Below are 18,984 nucleotides of genomic sequence, written 5' to 3'. Positions count from 1 at the left end.
TACTCCAGATGCAGTCTGGGGAATAGATAAAAGGTCATGAATCTGCAACTGGTAGTCTCACTCAGAAATACATTACCAATCTCCAATGGCCTTCATAACATATTCGGAGCCATTGCTATCAGCTACCCTACTCCCTTTGCCAGATTTGGAATACTGTCCCGCGCCACCATGTAGAACAGTATTCTTCTGTGAGCAATTGATGACTGTTCGTACATCTCCACCTCTGTAGCATTAGCTACACTTCTAGTAGTAACTGCTTTCATGGTAGGTCGGATGCCTGCCGTGGATAATCTTAAGTGCTGTTTCTTCATTATCACCCTTTTACTCTAATAATATCACATTAGATACATCGCCTGTAGAAACCTGCTGAATATTCCTTGCTTTCGTTTATGTGCAGTTTTGCTATTAAAGGTGCTAGCATCGATTTCTCTGCAACACCACTTCCATTCCTAATCTGAAAGAATGAAAGCGCTAAAATATTATTGATGAATTTGCATGGCTTAAGAAACAATGTGCAGTAAGTCATGTATAAAATACATCAACCTGTGCTTCAATTTTATGACATGTTGGGGAGAAGATTGCTTTTGGGAGAGGTCTTGGCTGTTACGTATACTAACTGATCCCTGAGAAAATTTAAGGAGAAAAGAAAACATCTATGAACATAAATGAGACTGCTTAATTCATTTGCTCTCCAGGCTGTGAAATAATACTAATGAACAATGACCCACACCTTGAAGAGTTCCTTCTTGATACGTCCTTTTAGGAAATCTTTGACAAATTGTGTGTTCTCGGCTCTCTCGTGGACGTCCTTGGTCCCTTCCTTCAGCAGTTCGGATAGGTCAGTGGGTCTAAAGAGAAAAGAAGCGTCAGCAGCACATTGGATGAACGTCAGCAGCACATTGGATGAACGTCAGCAGCACATTGGACTTATGTTCACATCGTTTTAAGATATGTTTTCTACTTACAATTTCCCCTTCTACACAGGGTACTAACTGCAAATGGTCTTAGCTCAAATCAAATCAATGTTCGAGGTGCTCGTTTAGTCGATGCGATACAAAATCAAAACATTACTTTCCCTTCCAGGCCAAAGCATATATACACATTAAGATAAGAATGAATGATTGGTGAAGTTATAAAGTACAACCAACGCCTAGTCAGGGCGACCTTGCCCTGGCACAAACAAAATCCTAACTAAAGAGTCTCGTTGTAACTTTTTTTTCTGAAAGTGAAGTTCTGGGAATCATTACAGATGTTCAACAGAGCCCAATCCAAGCTTTTGTGGCAAGGTTAAAAAAAATAATTCTTCCCCTGATCAGAGATCTCTAAAACCCAATATGTGATTTAGGGCCATATGTATCAACAACCTGATTTGCGATTCTTAAATCGCGATTTTTTAGAAATCGCTATTTGAGAATCGCAAATAAGGATGTATGTACAAAAACGCAATTTTTAGCGATTTCTTAGTATTCCTTAATTGAGATTAGCAAATTGCGAATCGCAATTAAGGAATACTTTTCCATTCATTTCTATGGGCCAGGAGGCCCATAGGAATGAATGGGAAATTATTCTCAATTTGCAATTCGCAATTTGAGAATCGCATATTGAGAATAATTTCAAGGGAGCAGGGGTGTCCAAAGGACACCCTGTTGCACCCCTGAAATTAGCATGGGTGCACATGTGGAACGCATACATGCCCTAAGGGCATGTATGTGCTTCACATTGCACTTTGAAAAATGCAAAACAGTGCATTTTTCAGGGAATTCGCAAATTACCTCCAACTTGAAGTTGGTGGTAATTTGCGATTCCTTAAGGTCAATTTGCATTTTTTTTATGCTTCTTACATTGCATTAAAAGGAATCGCAAAAATTGCGATTCCTTAAATGCAATCGCAAAATAAGGAATCGCAAATTTTGCGATTCTTATTTTGCATGCAGATTTCTTTCATACATACCATTTAGCACTAATGCCTTCGCAAACGCCGAATTTTGGCGTTTGTGAATGCATTAGGGCTTGATACATATGGCCCTTAATGATAACTCGACCTTGCTAAAGCTTTGTGACATATGCACCCTGCAATTACGAGGGTTCCAATGTCGGTTCTAAATGAATGGTGCTAGGGTATAAGTGAAAACAACAGTTGATGGACAGAATGCAGAACAATGTCATACATTCATCCCAGTACAGAGATCTGAGCCTAAATCCATCGTTTTTTTACTCACCACACCACCCCAGTTCAGACATGGCCGTATGCAAATCAGCCATGACCCTGTGCCACATGGGAACAGTCCAGCACGAACTGCCAAGCCATGTCTTCCCTGGACCAGAATCAAGTATCCTAGGACCGGTTTCTGGCTATCAGCCGTCTTTAGCCAGGATAGCTTGACTCCAGTGGCGTGGAGAACAAGGGCCTCACGTCTGAGCATACCCTCCCCACTCGGGGTGACAAATGCAAAAACAACAGTTAATGGACAGAATGCAGTACAATGTCATACATTCACCCCAGTACAGAGATCTGGGCCTAAATCCATCGTTTTTTGGCTCACCACACCACACGACCCCAGTTCAGACATGGCCATATGCAAATCAGCCATGACCCTGTGCCACATGGGACAAACTGCCAAGCCATGTCTTCCCTGGACCGGAATCAAGCATCCTAGGACCGGTTTCTGGCTATCAGCCGTCTTCAGCCAGGATAGCTTGACTCCAGTGGCGTGGAGAGCACAGGACTCACGGCTGAGCATGGTATTCCAATGGTCTTCCTCTTAAGTGGATTCCTGCTTGGAGATCGACCCAGGAGGGCGATCCCTAAGCAGATATTCACTCACTAGGCACCAGTGAGGAGGGAGCTGCCCCTTGGGCAAGGGCCTTTGCTCCCCCAAATTTAATTGGGTAAATTCAGCCTTTTTGTGCCCCCCCCTCCCGGAAGCAGATGGGGGCAGGAGCCCCCAATCCGAAGCCCACCAAATACCAGGGATTTTTTTTTTCACTGCAATTAGGCATAGGGGCTGCCCAAGATGGGCATGCCAATGCCCCTACTGCCCTGCAAAATTCCAGTCTTTCAGGCCCAATCTGCTCCCTTGGGGAGCAGAAAGCCCACTAGATGCCAGTGACTTTTTTCATTGGATTTAAGGCTGGGGGCTGCCCATGATGGGCATGCCAATGCCCCCACCCCCGCAAAATCCCAGTTATTGTGCCCTCCCTCAGGAGGCAGATGAAGGGAGTAGCCCCCGATCTGCCCCCACCCCAAGGGGGGCAGAAAGCTCACTGGATGCCAGGGGTTATTTCTTTAAAATTGTTTTATGGGTGGGAGCTGCCCAAAATGGGCATGCCACTGTCTTTCTGAGCCCCCCACGGAGGCAGATGGGGCAACAGCCCCTGATCTGCCCCTGGGGGGCAGAAAGCACACTTGGCACCAGGGATTGTTTTTTTTAATGTGTAGGGGTGGGGGCTGGCCAAAATTGGCATGCCAATGCCCCAACCACCCCAACACAAAATTCCACACCTTTTCTGCCTCCCCTGGGAGGCAGGTGGGGGACAATAGCCCCCAATCTGCCCGCGGGGGACAGAAAAGCACTCTAGGCACCAGGGATTTTGTTTAAATGCATCTTGGGGTGGGTGCCCAAAATAGGCATGCCAATGCCCCCCCCCCAAATCCCACGGTCTTTCTGTCCCCCCAGAGGCAGATGGGGCTATAGCCCCAGATCTGCCCCTTCGGGGGGCAGAAAGCCCACTAGGCCCCAGGGTTTTTTTGTTTTTTTTTTAGACGTAGAGGTGGGGGATGTTGAGAATGGGCAAGTCACATTTTCCCCACATTTCCATGAGGGTAAGTTGTAGATCACTGTGGAGGCACACATTGCATACTACCCAGAATTCCCCATGGTCTCCGGAGAAAAATGATACCTTAATTGTGAGGATGCCCAAAGTAGCTTCAGCTTAAAAACGTAAAAAAAGCCCTTTTAGACCCACCTTGGGGCCCCCTCAATGTCTACACGTTGTTGGCACTTCCATGTCATAGGCACTTGGCCCATCCACACAAGTAAGGTATCATTTTTATCGTGAGACTGAAGGGAATGTTGGGTAGTCGGCAATTTGTACTGTGCGGTGATCCCACAACTTTCCCACACAGATATTAGAGGAAAATTTGACTTTTTAGCTAAATTTAAGGTTTGCAGTGAATATTGGCATGAACAATGTTGGGGAATAACGCAAGCCACACCTACCTGGACGCGCACAGGTATCTAGTTTTAAGAAATGTCGGGGTGTGGGAGGTTTCCTTAGATGTTAGTTTTCCTTAGATGGCCGCCGTACCCGGGGCCAAAAAACCCAGGTGACTGTTGTATATTATTCCTACCTTTGTCTCCATGTTTTCCCCTCCTGTAGCCTTATCTCATATGTTCCAGAATGTAGGTGGCTCTGGACTCTTCCTGGGATTCTAGGTTGAGACAGTTCGTGCCTGGCAGCTCCTTTTGAAGATGTCCGGCTGTTTCTCTGTGAAATAAACCTGCTGTTATGCACTGGAAGCTTCTGAGTATTTACTACAATTTTGGCGACGATTTGCAGCTAGTCAGTAGTACTCCTGTTGGCTTCCGGCGATTCCAAGACGTTTTTGTTCGTTTTTGGTATATCGTTAAAATTGTGCCAGCGTTACAGCTAAGGATCTTCAAAAGACAAAGAACCCATTGTGTGCAGCTTCAGCTCCTGTCCTGTGCCAGCGTGTCTCTTTAAAGAAGTTATCACAAAATTGTGACTATTCTTTTGAGCACTCTTGGCAAAAAAGGGCAGAGAGTTTTCAGATTTTTACCAATAGCTTTGAGAGCTAATGGCCAGGATATGGATGATGAATTTATGGAGGCTGTAGCAAGGCTCGAAGTCAGATTCTCAGAGGAGGAGAATCTAGTCATGAACAGTTACAAATTTTACACTCAGCGTCAATAGGAGTCAGAGTCCATAGATGACTTTGTGGCTCGATTCAGAGAGTTGTCTATTAAATGTAAGTTCGGTGCCATGAACGACGAACTTATAAGGGATCAGCTAATTGTCCAATGCTCTCATAAAAAGATTCAGGAGAGATTATGGGCGGCAAAGAATCCTTCATTAAAGGATGCCATTGACTTGGCAAAAATCATTGAAGAATCTAGCAAATGTATGAAGGTTCTTGATTCTCATAAATTGAGTCCTCAACAAGAAGTCTCTGTAGTTTCTGATAGGAAAAGTGCTGCAGAATGTGAGCATTGTGGAGGCGATAATATTGCGGTGGTAAAAAATAAACCAAGATTTCCACCAAAAAAAAGCTTCACTACCAACAAGTTGTGCAATAGATGCAGAAGCAATAGTCATTCTTCTGACGCAAGATTTTGCTTCGCTGCAAACAAGAAGTGTCTCAAGTGTGGCAGAATTGGACACTTCTCAAAGATGTGTAAAGCTAAGCCTAAGCAAAGAGTTGCTACTGTGGATGACTACGAATGCGAAATTACAACTGAGGCTGAAAGACTCTTGGTGGTGGATGAAGTTGATGTGGTTGGCGAGGATCCAAGACAGAACAGACCAAAGGCAGTTTTCAAGATTGACTCTCATGAAGTGTCATTGATGGTGGACACAGGGTCGCGTCATACCATCATTCCTAAATCTATCTTTGACACTTTCTGGGAAGGGTTAAGCTTGAAAGAGAGTGATATTTCTTCTAAGGGTTTCAATGGTCAAAAGATCAAAATTCTTGGTTTCTTTGAGTCTAAAATTTATTTTGAGAAGAGATCTACATTTGGTAAGGTGTACGTCTCTTTTGATGGTCCTCCCATCCTTGGTTGGGTACATCAGTACGATCTATACATTGTCATCAACCCCAGAGCAAAAAATCAAATCATGGTTGTGGAAGATGATTCTCTTGAAAGTATTCTTAATGAGTTTAGTTCTGTGTTCAAAGAAGAGCTTGGTGAGCTGAGAAGTTACTCCCACCTCATTAGACTTAAGAAGAATAGCTTACCTGTACAGCACCGTGTGAGAAGGGTTCCCATTTCTATTCCTGAGGATGTGAAAGTGTTAATTGAGGAAATTCTTCAGTCTGGAGTGATAGAACCCACGGAGGCATCAGCGTGAGTTTCTCCGGTGGTCATTTCTAAAAAAGCGGATGGAAAATTGAGGTTCTGTGTTGACCTCAGGGCATTGAATAAGTGTGTCGTTGCTGACACATTTCCCTTGCCTAATATCTCCGAGATGGTGTCTACTCTTCAGGGAGCGAAATATTTTTCTAAGCTAGACCTGAAGAGTGCTTACCATCAGGTCAAGCTTCATGAGTCCTCAAAGCACCTCACCGCCTTTATCACTCCGGAGGGAATTTTCCAGGTCACTCGTCTTCCCTTTGGCTTGATATCGGCGGCGAGTGTGTTTCAAAGGTTAGTTACTGAAATTTTCAAGGGGTTAAAGAATGTAGTGTTCTTTCAGGATGATATCTTGATTTTTGGTGATTCGGAGTCCGATCATAATCATGTTCTTAAAAATGTTTTGCACAGGATTTGGGACACCGGACTTACCGTGCGTAGGGAGAAGTGCTTTTTCCTTGTTCAAGACATTGAATATTTAGGTCATGAAATATCCTCTAGCAGAGTTAAACCAAAAAAAGATCTCCTTGAGGCTATACGTTCTGCCCCTTGTCCTGCTGATAAGGACCAATTACGTTCTTTCATGGGATTGATTGAATATTATTCTAAATTTGTAGAGAAATTTTCAGAAAAAACTTTACCTTTGAGAGCTTTGTTAAAAAAAGGTTGTAAAAGTTGGTGTGGGGGCCTGAACTTGAACTCTGTTTTAATGACATCAAGGATGCTATCTGCAGCGCAAAAGTTCTTGCGCCTTTTGATACCAACAAAGTCTCTACTTTGTTGGTTGATGCAAGTGCAAGTGGTCTTGGCGCTGTTCTTGTGCAAACACATAGGGATGGCGAGAGGCCCATTGCCTTTGCTTCCCGCACTCTTTCTCAATGTGAACGGAATTATTCAGTCATTGAGAAAGAGGCTTTGGCCGCTGCTTGGGGTGCTCACCATTTTCCCACTTACTTGTGGGGTACGCGGTTTAATCTAAAGACTGATCATAAACCTCTTATCCGAATTCTTTCCCCTGGTGGTGCAGCCTGTAGTTCCCCAAGGTTGGCCTCCAAACTGCAAGAGTATCATTTCGACATATCTCATATCCAGGGTTGGAAAAACTTCCAAGCAGATTGCTTGTCTAGACTTGCTGTGTCGGCTAATATTCAGTCTAATGGTGGCTTCAGTCTCGAGGGTGCAGAGGAAAATATTGCTTGGATTAATGATGTTCTTTTTCTTGGCGAGAGTTCTTTTTCACGTGTTGATTGGTTGGAAGCTATGTCTAAGGACAGTGTTTTGCAAGAAGTTATCCAATTAATTAAATTGGGTTCGCGGAGGGAGAGTTGTGTACAACTCTCTGTTCGCCCTATTTTAAAGGTTATTGATGATTTATATGTCTGTGAGGACAATGTCATAATGCGTGGAGACAAATGTGTTCCTCCTGCTGATTTAAGGTCCAAGCTTATTGCTATAGCGCATGAGGGCCATCTTGGCCAAACTTTAACGCAACAAAGACTTAATCTGAACTTTTGGTGGCCTGGAATGGACTCCTCGGTTTCTTCCTGGGTTTAGGATTGTCCTACGTGTAAGGTGGGAGAGAAAAGGTTGAAAATTTCTGTTGGTTCTCAGATTGGTGAGTTGCAATTTCCTGAGGTTCCGTGGCATACCATTTGTCTGGATTTTATAGGTCCAATGGATGAATTACCTGTGTCTCAGAGGTTTGCTGTTGTTGTGGATTGTTTTTCCAAATGGTTGTCAGTCGAATTTTTGAAGGACATCACCACTGATACTACCATCAAACATTTGAGATCTTTGTTTTTCTTAGAAGGTTTTCCTAATGTCATCATTACTGACAATGGAACGCAGTTGGTTTCGCATAATATGCGCACCTTCCTAACTGATTGTGGTGTTTCTCATCACAGAACTTCCCTCTATAATCCTCAAGGGAATGGTTTATATGAGCGCTTAAATAGATTGGTCAAAGGTACCATTCAGATGGCTGTCTCTAAAGGTTCTTCGGTTTCTGGTCTTGTACGTGAAATGGTTTATGCCTATTGCACTACTCTTCATGGTGCTCAGCTCAAGTCTCCCTTTGAACTCATGAGGGGTAGGGTTCCTAGCACTAAGTTGACTCCCTCTTGGCTTAAAGATTTGGTACTACAGTCTGATTTAACAAGGAATGTTAATGAGTCTGTGTCTTCTTCTTCTCCTTCAAATACGTCTTCATGTGGGAAGTTGCCGAAGCTTGTTTCCAATAGGCTTTCTAAGGTTGACCTTGTTAAAGTGAAGTCTGGCAGAGTTTCTGGTGGATTGTCTAAATTTCGAGGTCCCTTTTCTGTAAGAATGGTTTACCTCCATTATGTTGTTCTCTCCATAGGGAGAAGTGGAGCTTGAGGAGAGTGGCTCTTTATCAGAAAGCTTGTTCTGGTACTTATTCTAAGGTCTCTCGTTCTGTTTCTGTCCAGGTTAAGCGTGATTGTAGGGATGATTGTTGACCAGTTGTAGGTCAGTTCAGTTCAAAATACTTTATTTGGTTAAAAACAGAGAATAACCATAAAAGTAGCATGAAAAAGAAGTACAATTTACAATGGGTCAGGCGATCATTATATAAGATCTCAACGGAGAAACATATAGGAAAGCAAAGACATAGATACAGCATAAAAATTAATTCATATAAAGTGATTTACGACATTTAAAAACTAATTTAAAAAATTCAGCGAGTGATGCTACCATAAAAACAGTTCCAATTTTTTAAAACTCAAAAAACGCTAAGGGACATCTATATACATTTAAGTCTTTAAGAATGGGGATGAAAAGTTTTCTACGATAAAAAGTGTAAAATTTACAAAAGAATAAAATATGAATATCGGATTGTGGGGACAAATCATCACATGGACAGGGACATAGATCTTTCGTCCAACAATTCATCACAGGAAAGGATAATAACCTAAAAACAATGTTAAACCTAAACCGGGTTAAAAGGAAGCGTTCATGGTTGGACATGTATAAAGATAGGTATGGCTGGAGTTTCTCTCCACTTATAATTGCTTGATGGACAAAAACAGTCTTTTTTTTTCACCTCCTCCAATTGTCTTTTTTCCCTGAGGTGGGCAATACACAGATTTTTCAGTCCTCTTCTTGAGATATTTGCCATCGACAATGGATCCTCGAAATATTGGACACAGCTTAGTTCTTCGAGGAAATTTCTGACATAACATATCCATTTAAAATTGTTAATATGGGGGGGCGTGGCTAAGATGGCGGGCTAGGCGGACGTGGTTTGCCTCGGCTCCCCGGCCCGAATCCCAAGATCGCCTTTTCTGCGGTGCAGTGACCCCCGCCTCAGGCGATTGCTGTCCAGCTGTGCAGTGCGGCGATCGAGGCCGCCGTGAGGGGCCCCTGACGGGCGGGGAACACCGACAAGAGGAGAGGAGGCTCCAGCTCAGAGCGAGCAGTGGCCGCCATTACCAGAGGCCCCGGTAGCACCGCGAGCCGACACCAGCGGAGGGCGGCCTTGTAACCAGTGGCGGCGGCGGAGAAGGGGAAGAGCGGCTGGCCCGGAGGGGACCGGAGGTGAGGAGAGGGACCCGGAGGGGCCCAGGGCAGCGGACCGCAGCGGCCGGTTGGCGCCCGGCGGGCGGGCTGCTCCCTGCCGGTCCCCGGCCCGAGACTAGTCGGCCCGCTGGCGGCTTGGTCGGTGGGGCGTCAGCACAAAGACAGGAGGCGAGGCTGGCCGGCCCTGGCGGAGGTGGCGGGGGAGGACCGGACAGTCGGAAGTCACACCGAAGGCCCGGAATACCGGTGGCGGCCAGGAGAGGCGACCGACCGGCCAGCCACCAGGGCCGGCAGAGACACTACCTGGGGCCCCGGCTTCGGGCCTAGCCGTTCCCACAGAGCGGAGGAACCCTAGCGTGCCGCAGCCGGAAGAGGCGATCCGCCGGCCGGCTGCCCCGGTCGGCGGAGACATTACTTGAGGCCCCGGCTTCGGGCCTGGCCGGCCTGGTTGAGAGCGGTGACGTGAGAAAGTGACCCCGCTGCCCACAGGGTCCTTCAAAGAGGCCTGACATCGGCCTGGTAGAGCGGAGAGGCCAAAGAGGCCCAGCGTGACGCAGCGGCAGCATGGCGGACGCTGGGGGAGAAGAGGGTGACCCCCCACAGCACACAGGGCCCTTGCCTGAAGACTGACCATCGCCGGCACGGGAGGGGAAGCGGCGCGCCCCTGGAGGGGGTCATAGGCAGCGAGCGGTGGCAGCGGTTTTGAAAGCTGGACCAGGGGCAGGACAGTAGCCTCGCGGCTGGAGGGGGGACTACCCGTCGCCCGCGACCACTGCAAGGAGCAGACCGGAGCGCCAGGGGCACTATCTGGAGCCTGTCCGCCTGGCTTACTGAGGGCTGAGCAGGGCGGTGTGCTGAGTCAGGATCTCGGAGAGCCGAGGGGGTGGATTGACCCCCCCGAAGGTGCTGCAGGACCCCCTACACTCTCGCTGCGATCCGAATAGCGCGGACTCACTGGCGGGACCCATCCAGGGCAGGCCCGGAGCTCCACCTCGGGGGACAGGGAACTCGGGTACCCGGCGAGAAGAGCGGGGACCACTTGCTGGGGCTGATTTAGCCATAACACGCCCGCTGGCAGAAATCTAGCAGTGAAGGCTTCGTGTGGAGGCACAGGCCGGGTGAGGCAGCGATCGGCGGCGACGGGGGTGGACAGCCCGGGCAACTACCCGGAAGCCGGAGTGAGCCTCCCCTGGGCTCGGGTGTGCACGGTCTGGGCCCAGGTGGGGGCATGGCCAACGCGAACCGCGGGACCAACCGCACAATTCCGGATATGCTCCACAAACCGACTGCTAAAGGGGGGAAGGCCCAGACGCCCCCCCCCCTGCCCCAGCAGTTACGGGGCCGCAACCTCTGGACGAGCAAGACGCCCCCATCACCCGCACTTTTCTGGAGTCCCTCTTCAACGCTCTTCGAGAAGACTTCCAAGCTCTTAAGCAGGACATCGCAGGTGAGCCACGAGAACTGCGGCGGGATTTGGATGGACTGGGGGAAAGAGTGGCAGCGGTGGAGGAGACTAGCCAGGCACGCGGCGAGGAGCTCGCACACCTGCAGCAAGAGGTTCTCCGTCTCCAAGAACAGCAAGTCGCCTACAGGCACACGCGGAGGACTTAGAAAACCGCTCCCGGAGAAACAATATACGGGTCAGGAATGTCCCACAGAATGCTGAAGGGAACAGCGTCACCGGATATTTGCAGGACCTCTTCCGGGAAGTTCTAGGAGAAGCGGTGGACTTCCCTGTTAGCATTGACCGGGCCCACAGGGTGGGCCCGCCGAGACGGGCCCCGGCCCCTCCGCCTGACATCCTAGCTTACCTCCCGGACTTCCCGTTGAAGGAGCGAATCCTCCAGGAGGCCAGACGGAAGCAGCCTCTACAATTCCGAGGGGTTCAGGTGGCGCTATATCAGGACTTATCGGCTGTCACGTTGCAGAAGCGGCGCGAATTTAAAGTGGTGACTGCCTTTGTAGGCGACAAAGAGGTGCCGTACTCCTGGGGGCACCCGTTTCGGATCATCTTTAAATGGCAAGGAAAGCTGCACCAACTTCGCTCCCTCAGGGACACCTGCGCCCTCCTGGGCATCGACCTGCCAGACCCTTCGGACACGGAAGAGGGGTCAACCCATGGCTCCCAGAATGGGGCGGCGCATCGTGATCGGGATGACTGGCAGAGAGTGCGCCGACGGCGCAATCGTGGGTCGCGTTTGAGGCCAGATCCCACGACTATCGCCCAGGAACGAGCAGCGGCGGTCCAGGAAGTGGAGAGGGACACCGCCATTCCCCCTTGAGCAGTAAGCAGGGGATTCTGCAACACACATCGCTTTGGGGGGAGGAGGGTCGGGGGGCCGGGGTGGAGCCGCCACTGCCACGTCCCTGCGGAGACTCTCCACGGACTGGTAGGATTACCAGGACCGGGACAATGGTTACTTCTCATTGGTTTCAAGTTTGGACTTTGTTTGGGGGGGGTGGGGGGGGGGGGGGGAGATGGGTGGCTCCAGGTGGGCTGGGCAGTGTTGGATCTGACGGTTGGGGTTAGGGAGGGTGTGACTGTGGGGGGGAGGGGAGGGGGAGAGATGGGGGGGGTACCTTCTTGTCCGTCGAATCTGTAGGCTTCCTGGCGCCTTTACCTCTTGAGCCCCAGAAGCGCACTGCACGAGCAACAGCGTGCTTCCCCCACCGGGTGATATGCCTCCACTGACTGTTCTTTCCCTGAATGTCCGGGGTCTTAATAGCCCCAACAAGCGAAGGGCAATCCTCTCACTGCTAGAACACTCCAAAGCGGACATTTGCCTCCTGCAGGAGACTCACTTGCTTTCCAAGGACCATCACAGGCTGAAGTCACGCACCTTCCCGATACAACACTTCTCCTCCGCATCCAAGAAGGTAGCTGGGGTGGCCATACTGGTTGCACGGTCCTTCAAGGGGCGTGTGCTGCAGAGGGAGGCAGAGATTAAAGGGAGACTGCTACTCCTTAGCTTTCAGGTGGCGGGTCAGACACTACTCATAGGGTCCATATACGCCCCTAATGATGGGCAAGAGAAATTTCTACACTCTGCACTTGACACCGCCGCAGCCAACACACACCAACATCTGCTTCTGGGGGGGGACCTGAATCTGGTTTTTCACAACATCACCGATCGCTCCAATGAGAGGGTGGGACAGGTGGGGGCGTTATCAGCGGAGGGCCATGCACACCTCACGGATCTGGGTCTTACGGATTTGTGGAGACACATGCACCCACATGACACGGCATATACACATTACTCGGCGGCCCACAAGTCCTATGCACGGCTAGACTACTTACTTTGCTCTGCGCAGCTAGCGTCCCGAGTGCGCGACGTAGAGATACATCCAGCCTCACTATCCGACCACTCGCCGGTATCGGCGTTCTTCCTGGTCCCCGACACGCCCACCCCGCAGCGCCACTGGCGCCTTCGCGATGGTCTACTGCGGAGCCCTACCACCGTGGAGAAGATCAAGACAGCAATTGGTCAATTCCTCGCACATAATGCCAATGACAACACCTCTAAAGCTACACAGTGGGCTACGCTTAAAGCAGTCCTTAGGGGCAAGTTCATTTCTCTAGCAGTAGCCAACAACAGGGAGCGCGCTCAGAAGAGGGCTGAGCTGACACAGCACGTGAGGGAACTCGAGCAGCTACACCAACGCACCGGAGCAGCTAGGGCATGGCGCCAGCTGTGCGCGGAGCGGAAGATGCTTGCGGCGCTCGACCAAGATGTCGCAGAATTCGCGGCTATAAGGTTGAATCATGCCTACTCTACCGGGGGGGGATCGCTGCGGGAGGCTATTGGCATGCAAACTGCGAGAACAAAGGCAGCAGAGACATGTCCACGCCATCCGAGACGCACGGGGGGAGTTGCGGACCGAGGATGCTGCCTAGCAGCTACATTTGGGTCCTTTTACGCAGAGCTGTACGACGCTGATGGGCTGGGCACGGCAGATGGCGATGAGTACCTGGACGGGGCGCTTCTCCCGTCCTTGACTGAAGCGCAGTCCCAGTTCCTCGATAGACCCATTGGTCTGGAGGAGGTCATCTCCGCGATCTCCCGTCTCAAACTTGGGAAATTCCCTGGGCCCGACGGTTTCACCACGGCTTTTTACAAGACCTTCTGCCAGCAGGTGGCCCCCCTACTGAAAGACCTTTTCAACACCTTTGATCAGGCAGGGGCTATCCACCCAGACCTTCTGGAGGCGGCAATATCGGTGATCCCCAAGGCCGGTAAAGACCCCACTCAATGCGGATCCTATAGACCGATTTCGCTTCTAAATATAGACTTAAAACTTTACACAGGCATTCTCGCGAGCCGCCTGGCGCCTTACATGCAACAACTTGTCGAACCCGACCAGGCCGGCTTTATCCCTCAGCGACAGACGAGTGATAACACCAGACGCGTCCTCAATCTTATCGAGGCGGGCTCCCGCACGAGACCGGGGTGCATGCTTCTAGCGATAGATGCTGAAAAGGCGTTCGATAGGGTGCACTGGCCCTTCCTTGAACAGGCACTCCGGAGATTCGGCCTCGGAGAGACCACCCGGAATAGGATATTTAATTGCTACCGTCAGCCTACTGCGACGGTACGAGTGAATGGCCACACCTCCCCGCGCTTCCCGATAGGTAGGGGGACCAGGCAGGGCTGGCCGCTCTCTCCTCTCCTGTTTGCGCTCTATATGGAGCCGCTGGCGCAGAGAATTAGACATAATCAGCGCATCCAGGGCATCCCTTTCGGGGGAGATGTGCATAAGATTAGCCTGTATGCGGATGATGTTCTGCTCTCCCTGATGGACCCTATGCAGTCGCTGCGAGCGCTTTTTGTGGAATTGCACTCCTTTGCGCGGGCCTCGGACTTTAAAATCAACGTTGGGAAATCGGAGGACCTGGACGTGTCCCTACCACCCGACGTCTTCGCGGATGCTGAGGCTGAGTTCGCTTTGCGGTGGTCCACCTCCTCAGTCCCCTACTCAGGGGTACTATTGGCGCCGACGGTGCGGGGAACAGCGGAGGCCAATTACACCAGGTTGAGAGCACAAATAGCGGAAACGTTGAGGAAGTGGAACCGCCTCACACTCTCCTGGCTTGGACGCATCGCAGCAGTCAAGATGACCCTTTTGCCGCAAATTCTGTACATCTTCCAGACCCTGCCCCTACACCCCCGACGGGTTGGCTCCAGAAGACGCAAGCGGACCTGACACGTTTTATCTGGAACGGGCGTCGCCCCCGCTTCAAGCAGCGGATAGCGACTCTCCCTCCTGCACATGGTGGCGTGGGTATGCCGGACCTCACACTGTACTTTCAGGCGGCGCAGTTACGCACCCTGGTTGAATGGTATCAGCTGGAATCCAGCAAACACTGGCTCTTCCAGGACTAGGCGGTGGCCGAACACCCGCTCCAGGGGGTGCCCTTTCTACCGCGCTGCCATAGACCCCCAAACTTCTACGCTTCCTACATCACCAGCACAGTGATGAAGGTCTGGGACCGAGTCGCGGTCCGGAGTGCACTTACTTCGTTCCCATCTCCGCTGACCCCCATATTCGGGAATCCCGACTTCAACCCCGGCCTTGACGCACAGAGCTATAGAGCTTGGAGGTCTACTCCCTGTAAAGAGGTGGGACACATGTTCAACCTGGAAGGCATCCTCTCTTTCCAAAAAGTGAAGGAGGACTATGGGATCCAAGAAGCAGACCGGCTCCAGTACTTACAGGTGCGTCACTGGGTCCTTCAGCCTTCAGTCCGGACAGGGGCGCAGCGATTCCTTACCCCCTATGAAAAATGGCTCCTCACGCACAAGTCCGAGAAAAAGCTACTCTCCGACCTGTACCAACCTCTGCTCCTCCCTCACATATACACCTATCATCCGGGGGTAGCCAGGTGGGAAGAGGACCTGGAGAGGCAACTTCAGCGGAAGGAGTGGGAGGGGATTTACCACAGAGCCAGGCACTCAGCCTACCACACAGGCCTTATCGAAACCCTAACTAAAGTGGCCATGTACTGGTATCATACACCGGCACGCAAGTTGTTAAGAAAGCGGCAGAGGCGGCGGATCCCTCCAGGGATAAGGGGAGGCTGTGTGGCAGTGAGATTCAGCATTTTCAATTATCCAGCAGCACCCAGGTCAGTTTCTCCGTCAAAAAGTGTCCCCTTGTAGGTCAGAAGACCCTGAGCGATATGGTACATGAAATATAAATAAGTGAGTACTCCTTTCTAATTTATTTCGCAAGGGTTAGAATAACCAGTTCCACTTTTGGTTATGAGGCCAAGCTTACCCAAACCACAGTTATTTTCTGTTCGGGTGCATGTTTGGGCGTGGCTGATCCTGTGTGATTTTGGATATGTTCTGGCTTCTTTTGGGGTAGTATTTGCAAAAAACAGATGCTGAGTAGTTTATCATCACCAGCGTCATTTTGTAAACTGGAGTGCAATGACTGGAGGGGGGTGAATGTTTCTCTTCTGTCCTTGTGCTCCGTTTAATTTCTAGAGCGGTTATAGAAGAGGATTAACAAAAAAAAGATGGTTTTGGTGCTTTTCTTTGCTCCAGCATCTGAGTGCTAGATCATCAGCTCTAGAACTGTGATGGCATCACATAATAAGTGATACCACAGGATGGGGCTGATAGTTAGTTCAACCAAGGAGAGAGGCTGAGCCGGTAAGTTGGCTCTTTATGGGGCATCCAGTTTCCTAAGGCCCAATATGGACTCTATTTCTAGATGTAAGAAGACAGCATGGTTCAAGGAGAAAACATGAATTTCATAATACTGCAACAGGACACCTTTCTACAATGGGGCACAGCCAGTGAGCAGTGTTCCGTCATTTACAGCCTAGTTAGTGTAAACACACAGCAACAAAGGATGGGTTTTTGGTACACTATAGTAAAGTGCTTAGTTTAAAGAGTGCTATATTACCATGTGTTCTACGTTGGAAGCATTTTTGTGTCCCCACATCACTTTTACTCTAACACTAGATCATTATGTAATAATAAAGCTCACTGGGTCAAGTTCTTACAAGGTCCAATTCTAAGCCCTTATTCCTAGAACTCAGTATCTCTAGCGTTTTGTGAATTATTAGAAGTACCAGGATCCAGAATGTTTGTAATCTAGAGCAGGTAGGTCACCAATTCTATATTGTATAAGAGCTATTACAGATGACTATGTTTAGGTTTTCTGTGAACTATCATCTTTAAAAAGCTGCTCAATATTAGTTGAGTCGCTTCGTTACTTACTTGAGTCTATTGCCTTCTCCCCCGTCCTCGTTCTGCAGGTCCTCTGCATAGGAGCTATTTTCAATATCCTCAACATCCTCGGTGTCCTGAAAATCCTCAGGGGCAACGGTCTTATCTGAAGGCATTGCTACGGGTGGTTTGTTTTCGAGTTGTATTCCGTGCTTTTCGATTTCTTATTTTCGGTTATTAAATGTTGTACGTTTGACCATTCCCGTTTTGATCTGTTGAGAAAGCACAGCACAGAATATCAGCATGATTGAAACACTCTGGAATGCAAAGTTAGCATATTTCCTTCTAGGAGAGGCGAAAATGTTCTTGTCAACTTTACAAAGCCGGCAGCTGGGGGGTGGGAGGGGGGTTCAAACATTGGCAAAGCCAATTGGTCTATGCTCTTTTAGGTGACTGTTCTTTGGTGCAACAGGTTTAGGTTGGATCGCTGAAGGATGTTAGCCTTATGCCATTGGATAAGAGAACAAGAATTGCCATAATTCGTTAGGCTGCCCAACGAAAAATCATTAGCATGATATAAGCCAAAAATCTGCTGAATAAGAAACAGCTGCAACCTGCTCATGAACATTACCAGTGGCCTGTCAATGACTGCTAAGTTTCATGTGAACTGCTGAAGTAAGTTTTCTGCAGATAACTTAACACTGATGTTTAGTATTAGTGAGTGGCAATTTATCATGTAGAGCCCATTTGCAGGTACATTTTGAATACTCATGAAACAACGAATACTTGAGGTAGAAGTCATAACCCGCAAAATTATCAGTTTTATATGCAAGTGAGATGCTAAAGCAGAATTGTGTGAAAACAAAGACGTCTTTGCAAATATGGCTATGTGGCGCAGTTCTTCGAGAGTAGGCAGAATGCATCCCTGATCTTTCAAAATAGGCAACATTTCTGTAGGTCAAACTGTACAGTGTATTCACGCAGGCTTGCAAAACTGTAAGGTGAGTCCACTGGAAAGAAAACAGACGAGTGCCTGAAAACAGCACCAATCTAGTCATGGGAGGATACAAAATTTCTTGTAGGGGTCCACTATGGTAGATGCGCTGTATTGGAATGAATCACCTGTTCCGCATTCTATAGGACAGACTGCCTGTCTGGTTACTAACGTGCTGTAACGCTGGCGAAATCAATCTAATTTAAGGACAAGTATCTTAGATATCAATCTACCCTTCCAAAGGCTAATAAACGTTAAGCACAAACTAGTGACTACTTTACATCAGCTGTTCTGTACAAGCCACAGAGTTCCGGAATTTCAGAGCATATGACCACCTACCAAGATTCAAGCTCTTGGCTTGCCACACAGCCTTGAGGCCCAGCATCGATAACATTATTGATTAGGATTTGGTACGCTCAGTCTTTCACATGCCTGTTTGTATTTAAGAAATGCTATTCCCTGAATTGTGCTTTGATGCCCTTGTAACAAGAAAGCACCATCTTGAACACATCTTGAGTGCATAGGAATGATGTCCTTGCCTTTACCGACTTAAAGCACATCTGCTTTTATTACTTTGGTGACTGCTTTTTGAATGCAGCATGCTGTAGTAAGCTTTAATTTCCGTGCACAAAGCAGTGCCGTTATGTTTTATATTTGGAAAGCCAGACATCTAAATCGGTGATTGCTAAACCCAAATAACTCCAAAAATCTAATAACATAGATAGAGCATGTAAGGTGAAAATATAAAGCACGACCTAGTCAATCGGGAAACGCCTGCTGACCTTTTAAAATTCTTAGTTTTAGAATATGTTTTCTGAAACATCTCTGGACAGCAATTTAGAATTTTGCATCTGGTGCCAACACAAGTCTAACATAAGAGGTCTGAAACCCCAGCATGGGTGACCCCACAGGCAAACTTTCCCATGTAGATAAGTTGCGAGTTAAAGACATGTTATTTACACCCAAATGGCAAAGCTGGTAAAGATGCTTCTGGTGAACTGTGGCGGAAATATTACTGGCCACCAAGAGGGTGTAAGTATTATCCCCCCACAGGGTGGTAGACCATCATAGTTTCAGACTGGTATGCTGAATGTAATTTCATTTCGGAGCTTAATTTATTCTCTCGGATAAGAAATTAGAAAATGATACCCATACATGTTAACAACACACTCAAATGTGC

At 48.6% G+C, this 18,984-nt stretch overlaps 1 protein-coding gene across 1 annotated transcript in view; it reads right to left on the bottom strand.

The window, feature by feature from the left end:
* LOC147685431 (heme oxygenase 2-like) overlaps positions 1 to 18,984 on the bottom strand; it is a 197,143-nt gene that overhangs the window by 138,586 nt on the left and 39,573 nt on the right. The window contains exons 2-3 of the mRNA XM_086941334.1: positions 16,862 to 17,082; positions 731 to 848 (exon numbers count right to left, since the gene is read on the bottom strand). Coding sequence (XP_086797460.1) covers positions 731 to 848; positions 16,862 to 16,986 — 243 coding nt within the window. The 5' untranslated portion in view covers positions 16,987 to 17,082. The remainder of the gene's footprint in view (positions 1 to 730; positions 849 to 16,861; positions 17,083 to 18,984) is intronic.

The sequence above is a fragment of the Lissotriton vulgaris genome, chromosome 10, assembly GCF_964263255.1.
Source record: "Lissotriton vulgaris chromosome 10, aLisVul1.2, whole genome shotgun sequence".
In the NCBI taxonomy this organism is placed as follows: domain Eukaryota; kingdom Metazoa; phylum Chordata; class Amphibia; order Caudata; family Salamandridae; genus Lissotriton; species Lissotriton vulgaris.
The sequence above is the reverse complement of the archived record's forward strand: the minus strand, read 5'-3'. Positions and strand labels throughout refer to the sequence as shown.